Source organism: Nothobranchius furzeri, chromosome 17 (genome assembly GCF_043380555.1).
Source record: "Nothobranchius furzeri strain GRZ-AD chromosome 17, NfurGRZ-RIMD1, whole genome shotgun sequence".
Taxonomy (NCBI): Eukaryota; Metazoa; Chordata; class Actinopteri; order Cyprinodontiformes; family Nothobranchiidae; genus Nothobranchius; species Nothobranchius furzeri.
The window spans coordinates 33,548,328-33,567,502 of record NC_091757.1 but is presented as its reverse complement, the minus strand read 5'-3'; the positions used below and the strand labels follow the sequence as shown (position 1 = coordinate 33,567,502).

General features: G+C 39.9%; 1 protein-coding gene across 1 annotated transcript; it reads right to left on the bottom strand.

The window, feature by feature from the left end:
* LOC107393589 (glutathione hydrolase 5 proenzyme) lies at nucleotides 1–17,019 on the bottom strand. Its single transcript, XM_054731308.2, has 12 exons — nucleotides 16,840–17,019; nucleotides 16,387–16,514; nucleotides 16,212–16,304; nucleotides 15,821–16,004; nucleotides 15,561–15,721; nucleotides 15,211–15,357; nucleotides 10,893–11,030; nucleotides 7,848–8,016; nucleotides 5,667–5,770; nucleotides 2,670–2,776; nucleotides 2,447–2,554; nucleotides 1–2,359 (listed from the first exon to the last, which is right to left on the bottom strand). Exons 1-12 carry the CDS (start codon nucleotides 16,995–16,997, stop codon nucleotides 2,222–2,224), a joined length of 1,635 nt encoding a protein of 544 aa, XP_054587283.2. The 5' UTR covers nucleotides 16,998–17,019; the 3' UTR covers nucleotides 1–2,221.
* Nucleotides 17,020–19,175: the final 2,156 nt, after the last annotated feature.

The window sequence follows — 19,175 nt, the reverse complement described above, 5'->3', positions numbered from 1 at the left end:
CACAAGATCCAATATTTTTTATTAGGAATTTTGACAAAGGATGAAAAACTAAGGCTGATCCCACTTCCCCTTATGTAATATGAAAGCTGTAAATCTCTTCATCTGTATCTTGAGTGAGGTCATGCACTCTGGGCGGGGACACCTTAAACATCCATCTTCAGGCAAATTGTTGTGTCTCTCTCCCAACAGTTGAGTCAAAAAATAAGTTGGGCCCTCGCTTATGGTGAAGGACATAAAGGAAATACACAATCGCCATTTCAGCTAGAAAGAAAAACAAACAAAAACCATGGACCTCGCCCTTGGAGACTAAAAAGACCACCAGAGGCCAGATGCTGCTCAAGAACTGCAAGGACCCCAAACTCACCTCGCCCAATGTGCTGACCAGAGGCTTGGTGGCAGTGATGTTTGTCTTTGTGAAATACTAAAACATAAACCCCATCATGGCACATGACTAGATTCAAGATAATTTGGCCTTGTCACTTACTGATGGAAAGGTTCACCTTAAACATGAGACCAATTGAAATTAAATGGACTGCGTACCAGTGCGATTGACCATGACTTGATCTCACTCCAGGTGGTGAAGAGGGATGTTCTGATTGAGAAAGGTTACCATTGACAAGATCCCCACTCCAAGACAGGAGGAAGAAGAGCATACCACCTAAGAATTTGTGGGAGGAGTGGTTTGACTGAGGTCAAAGATTTTAATTGCAAAGACCCGAAGCTGCGTTGCTAAGTGTAGCGTCCAGAAATGGTTAGTTTTTCATCTATATATTTGACCTACATCACTGGCAAGAACAGGTCAAACTATCTGCTGGATTCTGCTATTCTACTAGCTGAAGTCCAGGCCTCTGCAGCTTTGCACACAGGATAATATATGGTCAACAAACTGTTCCCGTTTCAAGGCCTTAAGCTTTCCTCTTATCGCTTCTACAGGATTTCTCCTGCCTCTGAATAAAAGTGAACATTTTCAGCTCATATGAGTTAATTAATCATACAATGAATAGACAAGGTATTAAATGAAATGTTTTGAGTAATTTGTGCCTAAGTTAATAAGGTTGAAGTGAATATTGTCCTGCAATGATCCATTTGTCTTATAATCAGTCTACGTGACAAGCTAATCAGCCATTCTCTCATACACACATGCATATCTCCACATGACACAAGGTTAAAGTAATTTCATGCACATGAGATTTTCTTATCCATAAATCAGAGCACTTTCTATCTGAAAGAAGGCGTGATGTTCTGAGGGTTGTTTGTTAACACCTCTTGACATGGCAAGTCCTGAATGGTCATGTAATCATAATATGGCAATTATTAAAACAGAAATCACTTCCTGAGTGATTCAGTTTTTGAGTAGAACCCCGAGACGACCACCCGGAATAAATTCATTGAACCACCGCATCCTTTGGCACGCTGGGAAAGCCTGCCTGCAAGCTACAGCAAAGTCAGCTAACGGCTCCTTCAGCTATTCAGAAACAGCTATTCTAGATGCAAACAAATCCATCTATCGGTTGTGACTGTGAGACATCTCAGGACTGATTTGGTTGCCTTGCTATTATCCTACAAACCTCGAGAAACTGGGGTCACCAGACTCCCTGACATCTCGGATCCAAACAGGGGTCTCCAAGAACAAGGGTACGTAGGCACAACATGGATTATTAAAACAACCGTTGATCTATTAAAATAGATCTCAATTATTTATTTTGTCATTTGGTTCATTTTGAAAGCTGGAAGTCCCTACAAGCCAGACAATCACTTATTGTTTGCTCAACTTGATCACTAGAGGGCCTTATTTCCCTGCTTAAGTCAAGACTTCATCTTATAAAGTCATGTAATTTCTAGTTTTGAAAGAGATTTAAAACTTTATAGACACCATAAAAGAATAAAACTTACATTAACATGAATACAGGCATGACAGCAGAAATGAAACAAGACAATCTGACAGCAAGTGAATGAACCAGGACATTTTTAAACTGTGGAATGGAGATTAAAGAGAGACAAAGTAAACCAGCTAATCTGATACAGGACAGGTGTGCAAAGGCAATGACTGGTGAGCGTAGGGGAAAACTAAACTAACAGAACCTAAGGCTAAAAGATTAATAACAAGTGTATGGTGTATTGTTGTTTCCAGTAAAATACTGCATGCTGGAACTAATTTGAAGTGTTTTGATTTTCCAGCAGGACAGTTTCCTTCTTTGTGCTGTTTTTGACTGACTTGTTCTCAAAAACCAGCCGCTTCCCCGTGTTTCCTGGCATCAGACACTGCACAGATGCAGCCACCCATCTTCTCCACAGCATTAACCACGTTGTAGAATTTACCTATTTTATGGCCTTTAGATTTCAAAATTGTGATTACATCCTGTGTGGCAGAGCAGAGGGACATATTAGATACAGCGCAAGCAGAATACATGTGTTTTTGACCTTATGAACACCTTGAATGCTTTACCTTATCGAAGATTGGTTCTATCATTGTTTCACTTGAGGAAACATAAACTACAGGAATATCGATTGCTTCTTTAAGGCTTTTTCCAAACCAAAGGTGATTGATGAGGGCCTGAAACAGAAACAAATAAAATACTGTAACCATCCAGAGGACAAGTGATGAAAAAGTATCATGGATTAGGTGAAGATACCCATGTGTGACTTGTATGATTGTCATGTTAACATACCGAGGCAATTCCAGTTGTGATCATACTTCCACCAGACCCTCCAATCACAAGAATATTTGACTGAGCCTTTAGAACAATGGGGGCTGTGGAGGAGGGGGGGCGCTCTCCTGTGAACACAATAAAAGCCAACAAAAGCAGGTGAGACCATGTGATCACTTTCTTTTGAGATTTTTGACTAATTTCAAATTGAATGTGGCAGGCACCTCTTGCATTAGAGTTCAAACTCACACATGCTGCCCCAAAAGATTTTTCAAAAATGTGACGCACACTAAAAGTTTTAGTTTTAAGTCTTAGGCCTAGATCAGTGATGAAGTGTACATCCAGCGCAAGCTGGTTCCGAAGTCTGGATGTTTAAACAGAGAAAATCTGGCCACCCCGGTGTTTATATTTAGTTCTAAAAACATTCAAAAGAGCCTGGAAACATGACCTCAGAGATTTGCCACTGACAGACTTTATTGAAGATATAAGGTTGGAACAAACTGTTAAGAGCAATAAAAACCAACAGAGTTTAAACCCTATTTGGGGCAACGGTGGCACAGGAGTTAAGTGCTCGCCCCGTAATTGGAAGGTTGCAGGTTCGAGTCCCGCTCAGTCTGTCGCTGTCGTTGTGTCCTTGGGCAAGACACTTAACCCACGTTGCCTGCTGGTGGTGGTCGGAGGGACTGGTGGCGCCAGTGCTCGGCAGCCTCGCCTCTGTCAGTGCGCCCCAGGGCAGCTGTGGCTACATTGTAGCTCATCCCCACCAGTGTGTGAATGTGTGTGTGAATGGGTGAATGACTGATTGTGTTGTAAAGCGCCTTGGGGGGGTTCTAGGACTCTAGAAGACGCTATATCAAATACAGGCCATTTACTATTTGAAACCAGTCAATCTACTTTATTTAAGGGCCATGTGAAGGCGCTACACAACATAAAGTGACATAAAAGAGTAAAAACATTTTTAAAAGCAATTAAAAGCTCCGGCAAAAACTTGTAGATAAAATCCAGGTGGGAGCGCACAAGACTGCAACAACCCCCCATAAACGAGACTCCACGTCAGTAAAAGCCATTGTATAAAGATATGTTTTCAGTCAGCTCTTAAAAGTGCTGAGCGACGGGCCCGGCTTGACACCTGCAGGCAGCTCATTCCAGAGCTTTGGCCCCAGTATTGAAAAGGCATGACCCCCGTGTGATTTGAGTCTGTGTTTGGGTGAAACCAACACTCCCTGCTCCACTGACCGAAGGGGCCTTGATGGAACGTGAGAATAGATCAGATCTGATAGATATCGTGGAGCATACTCGTTTAAACATTTAAAAAACACCAGAACCTTAAATTTTATTCTAAAAAAGACGGGAAGCCAGTGTAGGGATGCTAAAAGGATTGATGCTCATTAGGCCAAAAAGACAATGTATGGAAAATAAGACGGGGGTGATGGGCTCTGGAGATGTCTGCATCGTGAACTAACTGAAGCCTGTTAATGGATGACTGACAGGCACTGACAGAAAGACCATTACAGTAATCTTTTCTGGCTCTCAAGATCAACATAGTGTAAAATGGTTGGCACTATTATTAAAAGATGAAGCTGATATAAACTTAATTTGACTATTGAATCAACTTGTTTTGAAATGTTCAATTCTAAAATCACCCACAGTTGATTTTTAAGCAATGATGTAAATGGTAGCCTCCCCACCCAAAAAGATTATTTCAGACCAATAAAGTAACCAGAAACTGCTTTTCATTTGGGCCTAAAAAACGGGTGGGCCAAATAAATGAAATTAAGAAAAAGTTTATTTGTAAATTTGATTTTTGCTTCTACATTTATCATATGGTCTCATCCTTCCAAGCCCGGGTCCTCTACCAGAGGCCTGGGAACTTGAGGGTTCTGCACAGTCTTAGCTGTTCCTAGAACCGCACTTCTTTTTTATTATTAATTGGTAAATGGCCCGTATTTGATATAGCGCCTTCTAGAGTCCAGGAACCCCCCAAGGCGCTTTACAACACAATCAGTCATTCACCCATTCACACACACATTCATACACTGGTGGGGATGAGCTACGATGTAGCCACAGCTGCCCTGGGGCGCACTGACAGAGGCGAGGCTGCCGAGCACAGGCGCCACCGGTCCCTCCGACCACCACCAGCAAGCAAAGTGGGTCAAGTTTCTTGCCCAAGGACACGACGACAGCGATAGACTGAGCAGGGCTCGAACCTGCAACCTTCCGATTACGGGGCGAGCACTTAACTCCTGTGCCACCGTCGCCCACATGTTCAATTATTTAACATTTGTTTCGCAATGGAGATGCCATTAGAAAGGAAGCACTGATAACAATGTCATAAGAACAAATAAATCTGACAGCTATCTGCATTAAATGAAAAAATGGGTATTGCCAAAATTATTTTTCCGAGTGGACCAAGAATAGAACCTTGGTGTACCCCACAAGACAGAGGAAAGGAAAGCACATTAAACAAGAGATGAACTATTGTATTTAGGTGCACAGCCACTGATACCAATGTAGTGGCTTTGGGACAGTGTGATCATTGGTATTACAAGTTGCTGAGAGCAGCACCATAAAGCCTCATTCATTAGGCTTACTCACAGAGCTGCATACTGATATTGTCAAATTATCTGTCATTGTCCAGTGGTCCTTGTTACAGTTGCCTATTTCACATCAGAATATCATGAAAATCCACCATTTAGTAGGGATGTTGTTGGTGAGGATGTCTGCAGTTCTAGGAACAGTCAAGCTACTGTAGTTAACCCTCAAAAGACCCAAGCTTGAAATGAGAAAATGTCCAACCATGGAAGAAAAAGGATGCAGAGTGTTTTATTTTATTTTTTTTATCTCACCAGCTATAATAGAAAAGAGAACATATTTAATATTTTTTCTAAGGTGCTTAAAGTCCCAATAATTGCAATTGTTGTTTTAGGCCATGTTATCCAGTTCTAGTTGCACATATATAAAATTGTATTATTTCATGTTTGCAGATTATATGAAAATGCAGCGTATTCATCAAATTACCAGTAGAGATGTTTTTTAACATAGTCTTGTCTTTCTGACAAAAGTCAGAAAGTTGGTTGTTGAGGATGATTCCAGTGCTTGGGGAGTAAATCTTGGAGCCAAATCTGTTGAGAAAATAGTTGAAAATTATAACTAAATTTTGATTCTATAACACCAAAGTAAAAAAAAACGTTATATGCGAAGTTTCCTTATTGTGACATCAAAATATATAGAATCAGATTACAGGGCAAACACTTTATTCCTCTGCCACTGTTCCCCAATATATCCCCTTAAAAAAACTGTAGCTTTACCGTTACCTCTGGAAATACCCATCAAAATGTTGAAAATGAATAAAATTATGCTCAGTTGTTGAAAAATATTGGCGGCTTCGTAACATATAACCATAAAAATCAGGTCTAACATACGTAGGGCGTGGTCTAGCATCTTTGGGGGATGCCATATTAGATGCCATATTTCCTTCTGGCTGGCTCGGGGTCCTGCACCTGTTGATGTCACACTAGATGATTGGCTTGACATATGACTTACGAAAGTTACATTACCAATTTCAAAAGCATTTGGGTAGTAAGAAACACAAATTTACTAACAAAAATTGCTAAACTATTTCCAAAACCTATGTGAAAGAACAGAATAGAAAAAAAAGATGCTATACATTTTGGTCAACGGTATTGCCGTAGTATGATGATGTCATCGGCAGGGGCAGGACCCAGAGCAGATCCGGAAAGTACAGCACCAGAAAATACAATCTGTATTGCATTAACTGAAGGACCATCAAAGTCTGAGGAGTCACCCCAAAGTTGCATGCAACATTTACGTAATGCTTTTTTTTTTTTTTTTTTTTTTACTAGCGACAGTCAGGACGATATGGTGTAAAACTCCCCTGAAATGAATGTACTGCCCCCTGTCATCAGCAGTGTTGGGAACATTACTTTTAAAAAGTAATATGTTACTGATTACTTTGTCAAAAAAGTGACTCAGTAACTTACCAAGTTACAAGATTATATAAGTAACTAATTGCCAAGAAAAATAATTACGTTGTTACTTTTTTCCATTAAAGGGTGCAAGAAAAATGGGTTCCCTTCTTAATTAAACTTACTCTATTTACTATAAATTACTACAATACTGAAATATAAATGACTAATGACTGGAACGTAATCAAATGTATGTACAAATGTTTTTATAAAATTAAATAAATTAAATTAATGGGCACTTAACAGCAGTAACTACAAACAAAAACATAATGTAAACTATTAAAATGTCACTGTGTGATATTTAACAAGACCCCAAAAAGCTAAAATTTATAATTGCAAATAGAAACACCTGTAAAGGTTGCTGAGCCTTTACATGGTCTCTCAGTCTACTTGAATGACTGAAATAAATGTAATTTTGCACACTATATAAATTTTTCCAGCTACACATAATTGTGTGTTTTTAGTAGCGTTTCTGTTGCTGGTAATCTAGTAATGGTTAAAGGAATAAATAAATATCCTTTAAAATGACACTAGAAGAGACGCAAATCTGATGGAGGACTTACATTTACTAATTTGGGTCAGACCCAAACACAGAAGCTGGGTGGTAAAGACACACAGGTAGTTCTAATAACACCTGAGCGTCCATGACGTCTGAGACTGATGCAATCAGTCTTACAGCGGGACTAAAGAATGATCAGAAACAGGTCACAGTTGGACAATCTAGGAAGGTAGAAGATCGTAACGTCTGAGCGGTGAACAGGTGAGCGGACCTTCGGGACGTCACGCCAAGAAGGGCACGGCTGCAGATTCACGCCTGCAGCAGCGAATCTGTGGGTCTGCAGCCATAAACTATTCATCACGTCTTCCTTGTTCTCCACGGGCCGTGATGCACTTGGATGAAAACATCCGCCTCTTTAGCTCTCAATCAGCTGATGACTGCTTCAACCCACTGTGCTGCTGAATTAGTAACCCACACATTTTCTTATCAGTAATGGAAACGATGTTATGATAAAAGAAGATGATAATTAATTAGATTACTCGATACCGAAAGAAACTATTTCTTTAGTAACGCTGTCATTTTAAACAATGGTATTCCCATCACTGGTCGTCAGTAAACTACACACTGCCACTTTAAACCTTAATCTGTTTACCTACATACTAACAGAGAATTGTGCTGGCTGGTATTTAACTTTAGAACTATTCAAATACTTACATTTTGTTGATGGTGCTGGTGACTGAAACAGCAGATCCATCTTCTGCCAGCACAGACAAGTGAGTAGTACCCAGGCTGTCCAGATTAGAGCTGTACTGGAGTGCTTGTATGTTGTTGTTGATCTTATGCTGTATGGAACTGGCAAAGCTGTCTGTAGTACATTCCTTTGCTTTCTCTAAAATCTAGAGATGAGTTGAAGCACAGATAAATGCATGCTAAAAAATATCCTTACAGGTGAAATTCCAAAAATTAGAATATCGTGCAAAGGTGCATTTATTTTAGTAATTTAAAAGGTGAAAATAATATATGAGACAGACTCAATACATGCAAAGCGAGATATTTCCAGCCTTTGTTTGTTATAATTGTAGCAGATTATGAAAACCCCAAATTCAATTTCTCAAACAATTAGAATATAATGAAAAGGTTAAATATTTGAACAAAGTGTCAAAGTCTAAACAGCTAATTAATCCTAAAAACCAACCATAAGAGTTCGCATGCCAGTGATTGCTTGTGCAGGTAGATACATTTAGAGAGATGTGCCAGGAAGGGGTATTCGACATAAACCCTAACCCAAATCAAACATGCAAATCTCAAATAGGGATTTCCTACTGGATCAGTCAAGGCATAGGTTAACAACCACCACCACCACCGGTGCTGCTGACCTACAGGTTGTCGAGAATATGGATTGCTGATGGTTTGTGGAGGAGAGGAAAAAGTGTTTGGGAAAGGAAAGGAAAGGAAAGGAAAGACTGTAGAACTGAAAACAAGGTTTCTGAATGTTTGAACAATGACAAGTAACGCTATCTGGTGGACTTGATGCAGAGAAGGAAGGTGGATATACTTTATGTTCAGGAGACCAGACATAAAGAAAGCAAGACTATAAGAATAGGAGAATTTTTTAATTTGTTCCACCATGGTGTAAAGAAAAGAAACGGAGTAGGCATTATACTGAATGAGGAGTTTGTCAAGAATGTTCTGGAAGTGAAAAGAGTATCAGATTGGCCGATGAGTCTAGTGCTTGAAGTTGAAGGGAAAATTATCAACTTTTTATGGTTATGTCCCACACGTAGGATGTGAGCTGGAAATGAAGGAGGAATTCTGGAGTGGTCTGGATGAGTATAAAAAAAACCTCCCATCCACTGAAACAATCTCCTTTGACCTTAAAGCCTAATTTATACTTCTCCGTCAGCTCCAAAAGGGAGAGACACGCACGCACGGACGGAGACATTTTGCCCTCATACCTCTCCATCTCCTGGGAAGTGTTGCAAAGCAATTCCCCGCCAGGACAACAGAGGGCGAAGCGCTGTTCTGTGGTATCCTGTCCTGTATCCGGTCCAAGATAGTGTGTTTATATTGTTTGTTTGTTTTTGTGTGTATAAGAGACTTTTTAACACAGACAATTTTGTCTCTCATTCTCCTCCACCTCTTCAGGCGCTCGCCACTTCCCACGTTTCCTGTCATTTCCATCCACAAATAAAAAGCCTGCTGCATATCTTTTCACTCCTCCAGTCACGGGGGAATTAAACGTTCATAATTTTAGAGGTTTTTTGCAAGGTATTCTTCAAGGTTTTCCGTGTCTGCCGCTAGTTATCCTCGGCTCTCTTTATGTTTTTGAGGAAACAATGGTGGCAGTGTAGACGACAGCGGTGCCCTGACCAAGCACAAGCTTGCGTTCTCCATCTCGATAGACGGATGTTTAGACAAGCGAGCTCGACTCCGTCCGTCCTTGCGAGGGCTCTCCAGCAGTCTCGCAAGGAAGGATAATGGTGTTGTGTGTCTCCGCACTGACGCAGAAGCATGACTCAGGCTCAAGTCAAAACCTATCTGCAACGCTGCAAATGATTACAGGCACAACAGCTCTTTTCAGAGCTACTTCACACCTAATCTGCAGACCATGGGTTGCATCTCATGGCCGGGGAAGCTGAACTCAGAGGAAGCTACTAATCTCTGAGTATTGTGGTTTCAACGTCCAGTGACCTCACCACTCTGACCGCAACCCTCCGGACCGCCGGGAGCAACTCATACAAGGGTATTGTTAGCCTGCATAGTTGTGTCTGATGAGGTTTTCATCAATAACTAACTCTCTAGTTTATAACAACAACAAATTCTTTTACACCAGATTTCACAATTTCTCTCAGATACAAAGAACGGTTGTTAGAACATCTAGCTTCCATCACAACACCTCTCATCCACCACATCATATCTCCTTATTCATATCTTGTCATGTATCATTAGTTTAGGAAAAAGAATTAAATTCATTTCATAAACTATATACTGACTCTGTCTGAATTAATACGAAGTATGTTTATGGTCCCTGAATAAGCAAAGAACCCTAGAATCTTCTGATTAAACGTTCAAAGATCAATCAGATGGATATTTCATATTTGTATGGAATATCACATCTTACTGGTCACAATTAATATGTATTGCTACATCACTCTCTGTGGGTGGTTTCATCCTTCCAAGCTCAGGTCCTCTACCAGAGGCCTGGGAGCTTGAGGGTTCTGCAGTATCTTAGCTGTTCCTAGAACTGCACTTTTCTGGACTGAGATGTCTGATGTTTTTCCTGGAATCTGCTTTAGCCACTCCTCCAGTTTGGGGGCTACAGCCCCGAGTGCCCCGATGACCACGCGCACCACAGATGCCTTCACTCTCCAGGCTTTCTCAAGTTCTTCAACCACAACGGCTGTCTTCTATTGTTTGTCCACCACCACTATGTCTGGATGATTCGCTATCACCATTTGTCAGTCTGGATCTGGAAGTCCCACAGGAGCTTGGCTCTCTCGTTCTCAACCACCTTAGGGGGTGTTACCTTGGGACTTCCAGTCCATACTCTGCACAGATGTTTCTGTACATGATGCCAGCCACTTGGTTGTGGCGTTCCATGTATGCCTTCCCTGCCAGCACCTTCAGCTTTGAAATAACAAACATGCAGAGAACATGCAAACACCACACAGAAAGGCCATATTCATATCAGAGATCTTTTTAGCTGTAAGGTGAAGGCCTTAATCACCTGCATAATGCACCACCACCATGTTGTGATACCCACTTGTTCTGAAGAAAGGCTTGAATAATAGAGGTCTGACTTCAGTGCGTTGGTAAATTTTAAAGCTTCAATGTAGCGATGATAAAACAAAACCTTTTCACCAGCGGACAGAGGTGCTGGTTGCTCATAATAATATCCTGCAAACAAAAAAGGTTTTATTTGCTTTTTTCAATATCAAAGTATGCCGTTTATTTCAACAAAAGTTTTTTTTAATGGTAACGCTAGCACATAACTACACGCAACAAATACAGCCAAACATTTAGATGAACATGTTGAACACATACATTTTATAATGTGCTTAATTGTATCACTTAAATGTGTTTAAAAAACTGAGTTCACTCACTCTCACAGTGCTCTATCAGTATGGTGTAAGGGATGTTACTACAACTGAACGAAACAACAAAGATGGCAGCGGCTCATTTGAAACAGCTTTGGCATCAACTTTGGACTATTTAGACTTTGGTATTTCTTTAAGTCAAGAGCAGAAAGATGTGCTAAAGTCCTCTTTTTTTTTTAGAAAAATTATATTATTATATTTGCATCTTCTTCAACAGTGTATGGTGGACTGACCCGTCAACTGACATCCTTGGTGGTGAGTATGTCACGCTCGCTGTCCAAAAGCATGTGGATGCAGTTTGAAAGACAATCATAGATTCCAGCTCATGACTGAGATCTGCTGGGTTGTGGCCAGACTAGATATTCACATGTATCCACCTTATTCCTAGCTCCCATTGTGTGAAATATGCTACCTGTTTCCAGTCAAGCATTTGTTTAAATGGAGACCATAGTTAGATGATGCGATCCATTCACACTAAACCACTTTTTAAAGTCTTTTTAGAGACGTAAGCTATGTAGGAACACCTGCTGTCACAACTGAAACAGGACACTGTTACAATCCACTGTTACTAGTCAATGGGGCTAAAAACGCTGTTTTCTAATTCCGCTTGCTTTGTGGCATGGATTTCACATATGATGTCTGTGAATTTTAAAGTTACATTTTGATACCAAGAACGTGCTTAATTTTGAAAGGGGGAAATGCTATTTTAGGTTTTGTGTGAAAATAAGTCCAGGACTACAAATGCGCTTCTCGAAAGTGACGTCATCGAACCAGACACGGAGAAAACTGAGGGAAAAGGGCTGTAAGTTCAGCAAACTTCCCACAGTAGGAAAGAACCACCATGAATCTGGTCATTTGGTAAGTAACAGCTACTTTAGGGAGAGGAGATTCTGTGGCGCTGATTTCTAGTTTGTAGTCATGCTAATTACAAACTTTTACAAGCTAATAAATCTCAAAGTATGACTGGCATGGTCGAAACACTTATTTACTTTTCATTTAAATTGCAGTACAACATATGTGCGATCCAGGGTTTAAGGCAAAGCAGATTAGAAAATAGCGTTTTAGCCCCATTGACTTGCATTAATTTTTTCATTCTTCTGAGGACCCATGATGCGGAAGTGACTTAGGCTCCCTATTTAACAGCGGAAATAAAAAAAATTTACAGCCTGGTTCAAAAAATCATTTTAGGTTTAGTAGATTTTGTTTACATTCATGACAACTCTGAGAGGGGTAAACATTTTTGTAACTCTTCTGTTTAAGTATAATTTAATGCTTAAATTTCTGAATAATTAATGAGCATCAGAGCCACGTGACTTCAGAGCTAGCTCCGTAGAAAGGCCTCAGCCTCACGTTAATAGATGTTTGGCCATTTTGACTCTCCGAACTTTAGTTGTGTGTGTGTGTGTGTGTGTGTGTGTGTGTGTGTGTGTGTGTGTGTGTGTGTGTGTGTGTGTGTGTGTGTGTGTGTGTGTGTGTGTGTGTGTGTGTTTGGATGTTGATCATGGAATTATTTGGACGACAGGGCAAGCTGTGATTATTAACTGCACTAACAGATCATCCAAGCAGCTTCCGCTTCTTTTTATCAGTAAGTACATTTATATTTCTGTGCTTTATTTTGCTAAATGAATGGGGGAAATGCTGTGTCATTTAACTTCTTGGTCAAACATGTTAGGCTGCATGAGAAACTTTAGGGGGTGCTTAGCTTCTCCTGTTTTCTACACAGGAACAGTTGCTAGAGCAGGCGGCTGGCTGTTCCCATTTCCTGGGGCAGCCGGGTCTTGCGGACCGCTCAGATGCAAGGCTGTAGTCATGCTGGTCATTGGTGGATTTCTGAGGGAGATCACAGAATCACTGCAGCTCTTTTAGTTGATGCTGCTTCACTTTGAGTTGCTCAGCCACATTTTTCTCGCTAATAGTTTGCTGGTTGAATGGGGGGAAATTCTGTGCGTTTACCATAACCCTTCTTTGTCTAAGATGGGTTGAAATATAACATGTTGGTGTGGCTGCTGGGTAAAAAAAACTAGAGCTACATATCTGACTAAGGATAGCAGAGGCAATTGGGCTTTGCTGTTCCACCACGGTCAAAGATCCACGGGTCCACCGTTGTCAACTAGGCTCTCAGCTCTGTGTTGACACAGTGGCAGACTCGTGGATCTTTGACCGCGGTGGACCAGCGAAGCCCGATATCCTCGGTCAGCTTACCTAGTTATGATTTCATTACTACCAGGCCAGAGGTGCCTTCACTTTGGAGTTGCTCTACTGTATTTTTATTGCTAAAAACACTCGAAAAAACTCTGTTAGCTTCGGGTCAGCATGTAGCTAATGTCCCGCTGATCTCCGACTGTGGAGCAAGAACTGATGTAAAAGGCCACGGTGCCCGGCAACGGTCACAGCAGTCTGAGGCTCTGGTAGTAATTTCACAGTCCCAGTTCATAATAGATCTCTACAGGTGACCAGCATGACTACAGCTTTGCACGGAAGCCAGTCTGCCGTGCGGTTGAGCGGCCCTAGTCCCAGGAGCCCTTCTTAGCTTCTTGGGTTAGCCAAGTAGCTACATTGGTTCATTTGTTCCAACCGTAACAGCCCCACCCTCAGCTCCACCTCTTTTCCCATTTTTGGATTGTTTGGGCATGACAGGATGTGTGACACTGTCAAAATGGCGGTGGTGGGAACCTTCCATTTGGAAACAAAACCATATAATTTTAGCCAATGGAGATGAATTGTCCAGGATATATGTTGATGGTTGTACCAATCTGTCACGGTGAAGAGAGAGCTGAGCAGGAAGGCAAAGCTCCTAATTTACCTGTAGATCTACGTTCAACTGTCACTTGTCATAGGAAGAATTACATTTCATTATGCTGGGCAATAAATCGAAAATGTATCGTCATTGAAATGTCAGACTCTTATCGAGATCATTTTTCCCATGTCAATAAATGTGATAGTAAAAAAATGAAAAGATGTGTGTAGGTTGGCAACCTTCATGTACCTTTAAGAAGCTGTACCACCTTGAGTAACGTAAAAATGTGACTCAACGTAATACATGTGACAGCCCCATCTAATGGGCAACTTTTGTTTCTGCACATACCTGTAGTTATCATCCATTTATTGTTATCGAGGTGAAATCCTCAATATATCGTGATATTAATTTTAGGCCATATTACCCAGCCCTACATTTCACATATATGAAATGTTCATTTTAGATAGCAGGAATGTCAAAAACTAGGAAAATGGATTTATAGATATTTGGAATATATATTCAGTCTGCTTAATAAATGTTAAAACGACAACCTTTAGTTAGGATTTTGAGATATCTCAAAAATAATTCCTACTTGTACAGTTGTTCTTGTGGATATCCTCAATTATAATTTCTACTAGTAACAATATAGCTTTTGATATCTTCATTTGCAATTTGGACTAGTAAAAATACAGTTAGTATTAGAATAAAATTGATTATTGTTATATAAAATAGGAATTGAAGAGAGATCTGGTTGTGGATTAATTGCTAACATGGCTTTCCCTAAAACGCCTCTGTTGTTTTAGATTAAATGTTAAAACGGCTTGCCCTAAAATAACAATTATATTAGTGAACTAGACTTGTGCATTTATAAATCAGAAGTGTTGCTCAGATATCCGGTCTACTTAATAAATGTTATAACGGCTTTCCACAATTGTTTTACAGTTACTATTTTCAGATTGTGTTTATTCATTTGTATCACAAAGTTTGTTTGTGCATAAAATAATATATGAATGCATATAATGCATATAAGTTTATAAATGAGGCCCCAGACGTTGAGAAAATGATCAGCATTTCCAGAAAGTAGCAAAGTCACTGTAATGAGATGTTAGTGTGAGCCTTCTCTGCTGGCTCAGGTAAAAAAGCATTACGGTCTACTATTATAGCGCACAGTGGATTTAAACTACTGTTATTGTACATGCGTGAACATTTTAAACACAGCCCAGCTTTGCCGTGTGACAGGAACCTTTCATGATGTTGAGGATGAGGGCCAGGAAGACTCCTCCTGCAGGAGGTGGAGGTATGTACATCTGATACTCCCCTAGAGAGACAGCCAGTGCATCAGTCACTGTAACGTTGTACGATGCCAGGTCCTTCAGAGTGAGTTTTCCTCCTAAACAAAAACAGGAGAACAAATGTGTTATGGTGAACAAACAAAACCTCAACTTAATACAAATCAACACATTTAATGGATGTGAGCTAATGTGGAGTCCTAAAGATTGAAATAATTTGTTATTTTGAAACAGGATGATTTTGGTCACATGGATTCAGAAAACACTTGGAACAAAGGGCCTGATGAAGCCCGTTTCACAATACCTGCCTCCTGCACATCACAGATTAAATCCTTTGCTATTTTTCCTGAGTAAAAACTGTCGGCTCCGTTATTTGCAATAATTTCCAAAGTGTCGGCCAGCTTGGGAAAAGCAACCTTGTCCCCAATCTGCAGCAAGTCTCCATTCTTATTTGAAAATAACTTTCTGAAAAGGAGGAGCATAAGGAGAGAAAATAAACAAGGTAAATCTTTGCATCTCCTGTTTTATCTTTTTTCATGATTTAAGTCATGTTTTCTTCTGTACCTGAGAGCCTGAGTCTTGTTTGTGCCCACGATGGACTGCATGTTGCTGCCTAAAACTTCTGGAATGTTAAACCCCTCTCTGGCCAGCTGGATAGCTGGCTGGAAGAGGTTGGCCCATGGCAAATTTCCATAAAGCTTGTGTGCCATTTCATAGCCCCGAATTTCTCCTGGAACACCGATGCATTCTTTATCAGGGTGTATAGATAAAGATGTGATTAGTGATGGAAGCCAACCTGTACATTCACCCAGTATTTAGACAGAGGTTCACTTGCCTTAACTTTAATCTTAACAACAAGCCAGTCTGACCCTGTCAGACTGGTGGAGCCAGTCTAAACCAGCCACCTGCAGATATTTAAAATTAGAAAACAATTGTTTGCTTATGTTTGACATACCTGAGCCTAGAGGCTCACTTCCACACATGTTCAGCAGGTTTGGGGGCACATTCAAGGGCACAGTCTCTCTGGAGTTGATTATTTTTACCACACCTTTAAAAAAGATTAAAAACGATCAATTAGCTCTGACTCTCACTTCAGCTGTAGTAGATGGATGCATTAATGTATCTGTCACCAGAGCTGTCCATCACTGTGAAGATGGAGCCCCCTCCTATCCCCGCACTCTGTGGGTTGATGATGGAGGTGCAGAGAAGAGCAGCAATGGCTGCATCTACTGCGGAGCCTCCTTGTTTAAGAATGTCCCTGTAAAGGATCACAGCATTATGGGATCACTTTCCATCTTGTGATGACTTGGGAAGTTTAAAGTTTCTGTTTTGTGAACAAGCAGGTGTTCTATGTAAATCAAAGTATGTAGAAGTTCAAAAATGTCACTGAATCATCTCCAGATAATGAACACATTATGTTGCAGATGTAAGAATAAATTCTTGCTTTTGAGAGTGACACAAACCTCAGGTAAGCATATAAAGCACATAAAACTGTGTTAAATGTACAGAACAGTGTTGTATTTTGGAAAAGCATAAATGCCTTAATTACAAAAAGCTTTTCACAATAGTGCATTACAACTTACCTTCCAATCTCTGAGCATTTCTTTGAGTCTGCAGCCACAGCAGCTCTTGAGAAAGTGCCTGGACACTTTTTGTGCTTAAAGATGATAAAACACACAAGCAAAAATACCCCAAGAGCTAAAAGCAATAATAAAAAAGCCTTACACTTGGTCAGAATCATTTCTTCTCAGTGAACCAGCAAGGATTAGAGACGTTCGTATTGTGCACAATGTTTGATGAGATGAGACAACTTAACTGTCTGATTTGCTCAAAATGAGGCAGGTGCTGCTCAGGCTCCACCTCCTGCACATATACTACTGTGAATAAAGCCAAAAACATTTTAAAGCCCCTCCAAACTGCAATGATTTCATCAAATTATGAATGATGAAGTAAAGGTAACATGTGGAGCCTCCTTGTTTAAGACTGGTCCTGTAGAAGATCACAATCATCACTTTCCTTCTTGTGGTAACTTAAGAAATTTTACGTTTCTGTGTTGTGAACAGGCAGGTAATGCATCAGAAACTGGAGAATTTAGAGTTTAATGTTTTTGAGTGGATTCCCAACTTAACCCTCCCACTGTGCTATTGGGTGACCCCTCCAGGAAAGGTGACCGTTGAGCAATGTTGATGGTTTAGCCCTTGAGGTCCACATGGCAGGGGTGAGGAGCATGTTCTTGTGTACTAGAAAAGTATGTTCTTGGCAAGGATACCAGAAAGTCCGTTCTACCGAGTACGGGCGGACGAGGACCATGGACGTAATTTTGGGGGGGGGGGGGGGGGTTGGGGGGGGGGGGGTCAGGGGGGACATGTCCCCCCCACTTTTTCCAAAGTCAAGTTTTGACCCCTGCACTTTTTACCATCCAAAAACAATATTACGCTATATTAAATTGACACTGGTTGAGCTCTAGGACCAAGTGGAAAACAACTGTTTGTGTTGAAGCTTGTTTCCCATTAGAGCATACTGTAAAGATACCCCACACACACACACACACACCCGTGTCCCCCCCACTTCTAAAGTGAAAATTACGTCCATGACGAGGACGGCATTTGGAACAGAACCATACTCTATTGTGTCCTGGCAACCAGCGCTGCTTCTTGCTATGGTCAAAAAAAATGACCTGGCATGAAAATAAAAGTCTAGTTTGTTCCTTAAATAACAAAATAAGATTTTAACTGATTGGTTCACATTTTGATCCAAACATCTGTTGGTAGAACACAAAATGTTAGTTGGTCATAAGTATTCTGTAAATCATGTTATGTTGATGATGACAACAATATAGGGCAGTGGTTCCCAAACTTATTTAGCCACGCACCCCTTTCATGTAATGACCATGTAGTCGCACCCCCCAGCCCCACATCAGGGCATGGCTATATATATATATATATATATATATATATATAGATAGATAGATAGATAGATAGATAGATAGATAGATAGATAGATAGATAGATAGATAGATAGATAGATAATAGGTGACAGATAGATAGATAGATAGATAGATAGATAGATAGATAGATAGATAGATAGATAGATAGATAGATAGATAGATAGATAGATAGATAGATAGATAGATAGATAGATAGATAGATAGATAGATAGATAGATAGATAGATAGATAGATGATAGATAGATAGATAGATAGATAGATAGATAGATAGATAGATAGATAGATAGATAGATAGATAGATAGATAGATAGATAGATAGATAGATAGATAGATGATAGATAGATATAGATAGATAGATAGATAGATAGATAGATAGATAGATAGATAGATAGATAGATAGATAGATAGATAGATAGATAGATAGATAGATAGATAGATAGATAGATAGATAGATAGATAGATAGATAGATAGATAGATAGATAGATAGATAGATAGATGATAGATAGATAGATAGATAGATAGATAGATATAGATAGATAGATAGATAGATAGATAGATAGATAGATAGATAGATAGATAGATAGATAGATAGATAGATAGATAGATAGATAGATAGATAGATAGATAGATAGATAGATAGATAGATAGATAGATAGATAGATAGATAGATAGATAGATAGCCCTATAGCCAGATATGTATATAAATATATATATCAGACGTCACGCTAAACAGTCACTCGACAGACAGGGTTAAAAAAATATGATCAACCTTTTTCCCCATCACTTTCATTTTTATGTTTATGTATTATGTATTTTTAAAATGGTAATTAATAAACATTCAATACCATTACAATTTCCTTTGATTTAATTTTAAATCAATATTTAGAGTGCCCAGGTAGCACATAAACAATGCAATTTAACGGTTTTCTTAAAGCAGGAACGTTTAACCAGAGCTCTCTCCTTCCTTCTGT

Excerpts from the sequence above, each read along its gene's own strand:
- LOC107393589 (XM_054731308.2), bottom strand. The coding sequence starts at position 16,997 with ATGATTCTGACCAAGTGTAAGGCTTTTTTATTATTGCTTTTAGCTCTT. Across the intron at positions 15,358-15,560 it reads CTGTGATGTGCAGGAGGCAG|GAGGAAAACTCACTCTGAAG; the intron begins GTATTGTGAAAC and ends GTTTTTGTTTAG. Across the intron at positions 2,555-2,669 it reads TCACAACTGGAATTGCCTCG|GCCCTCATCAATCACCTTTG; the intron begins GTATGTTAACAT and ends TTTCTGTTTCAG.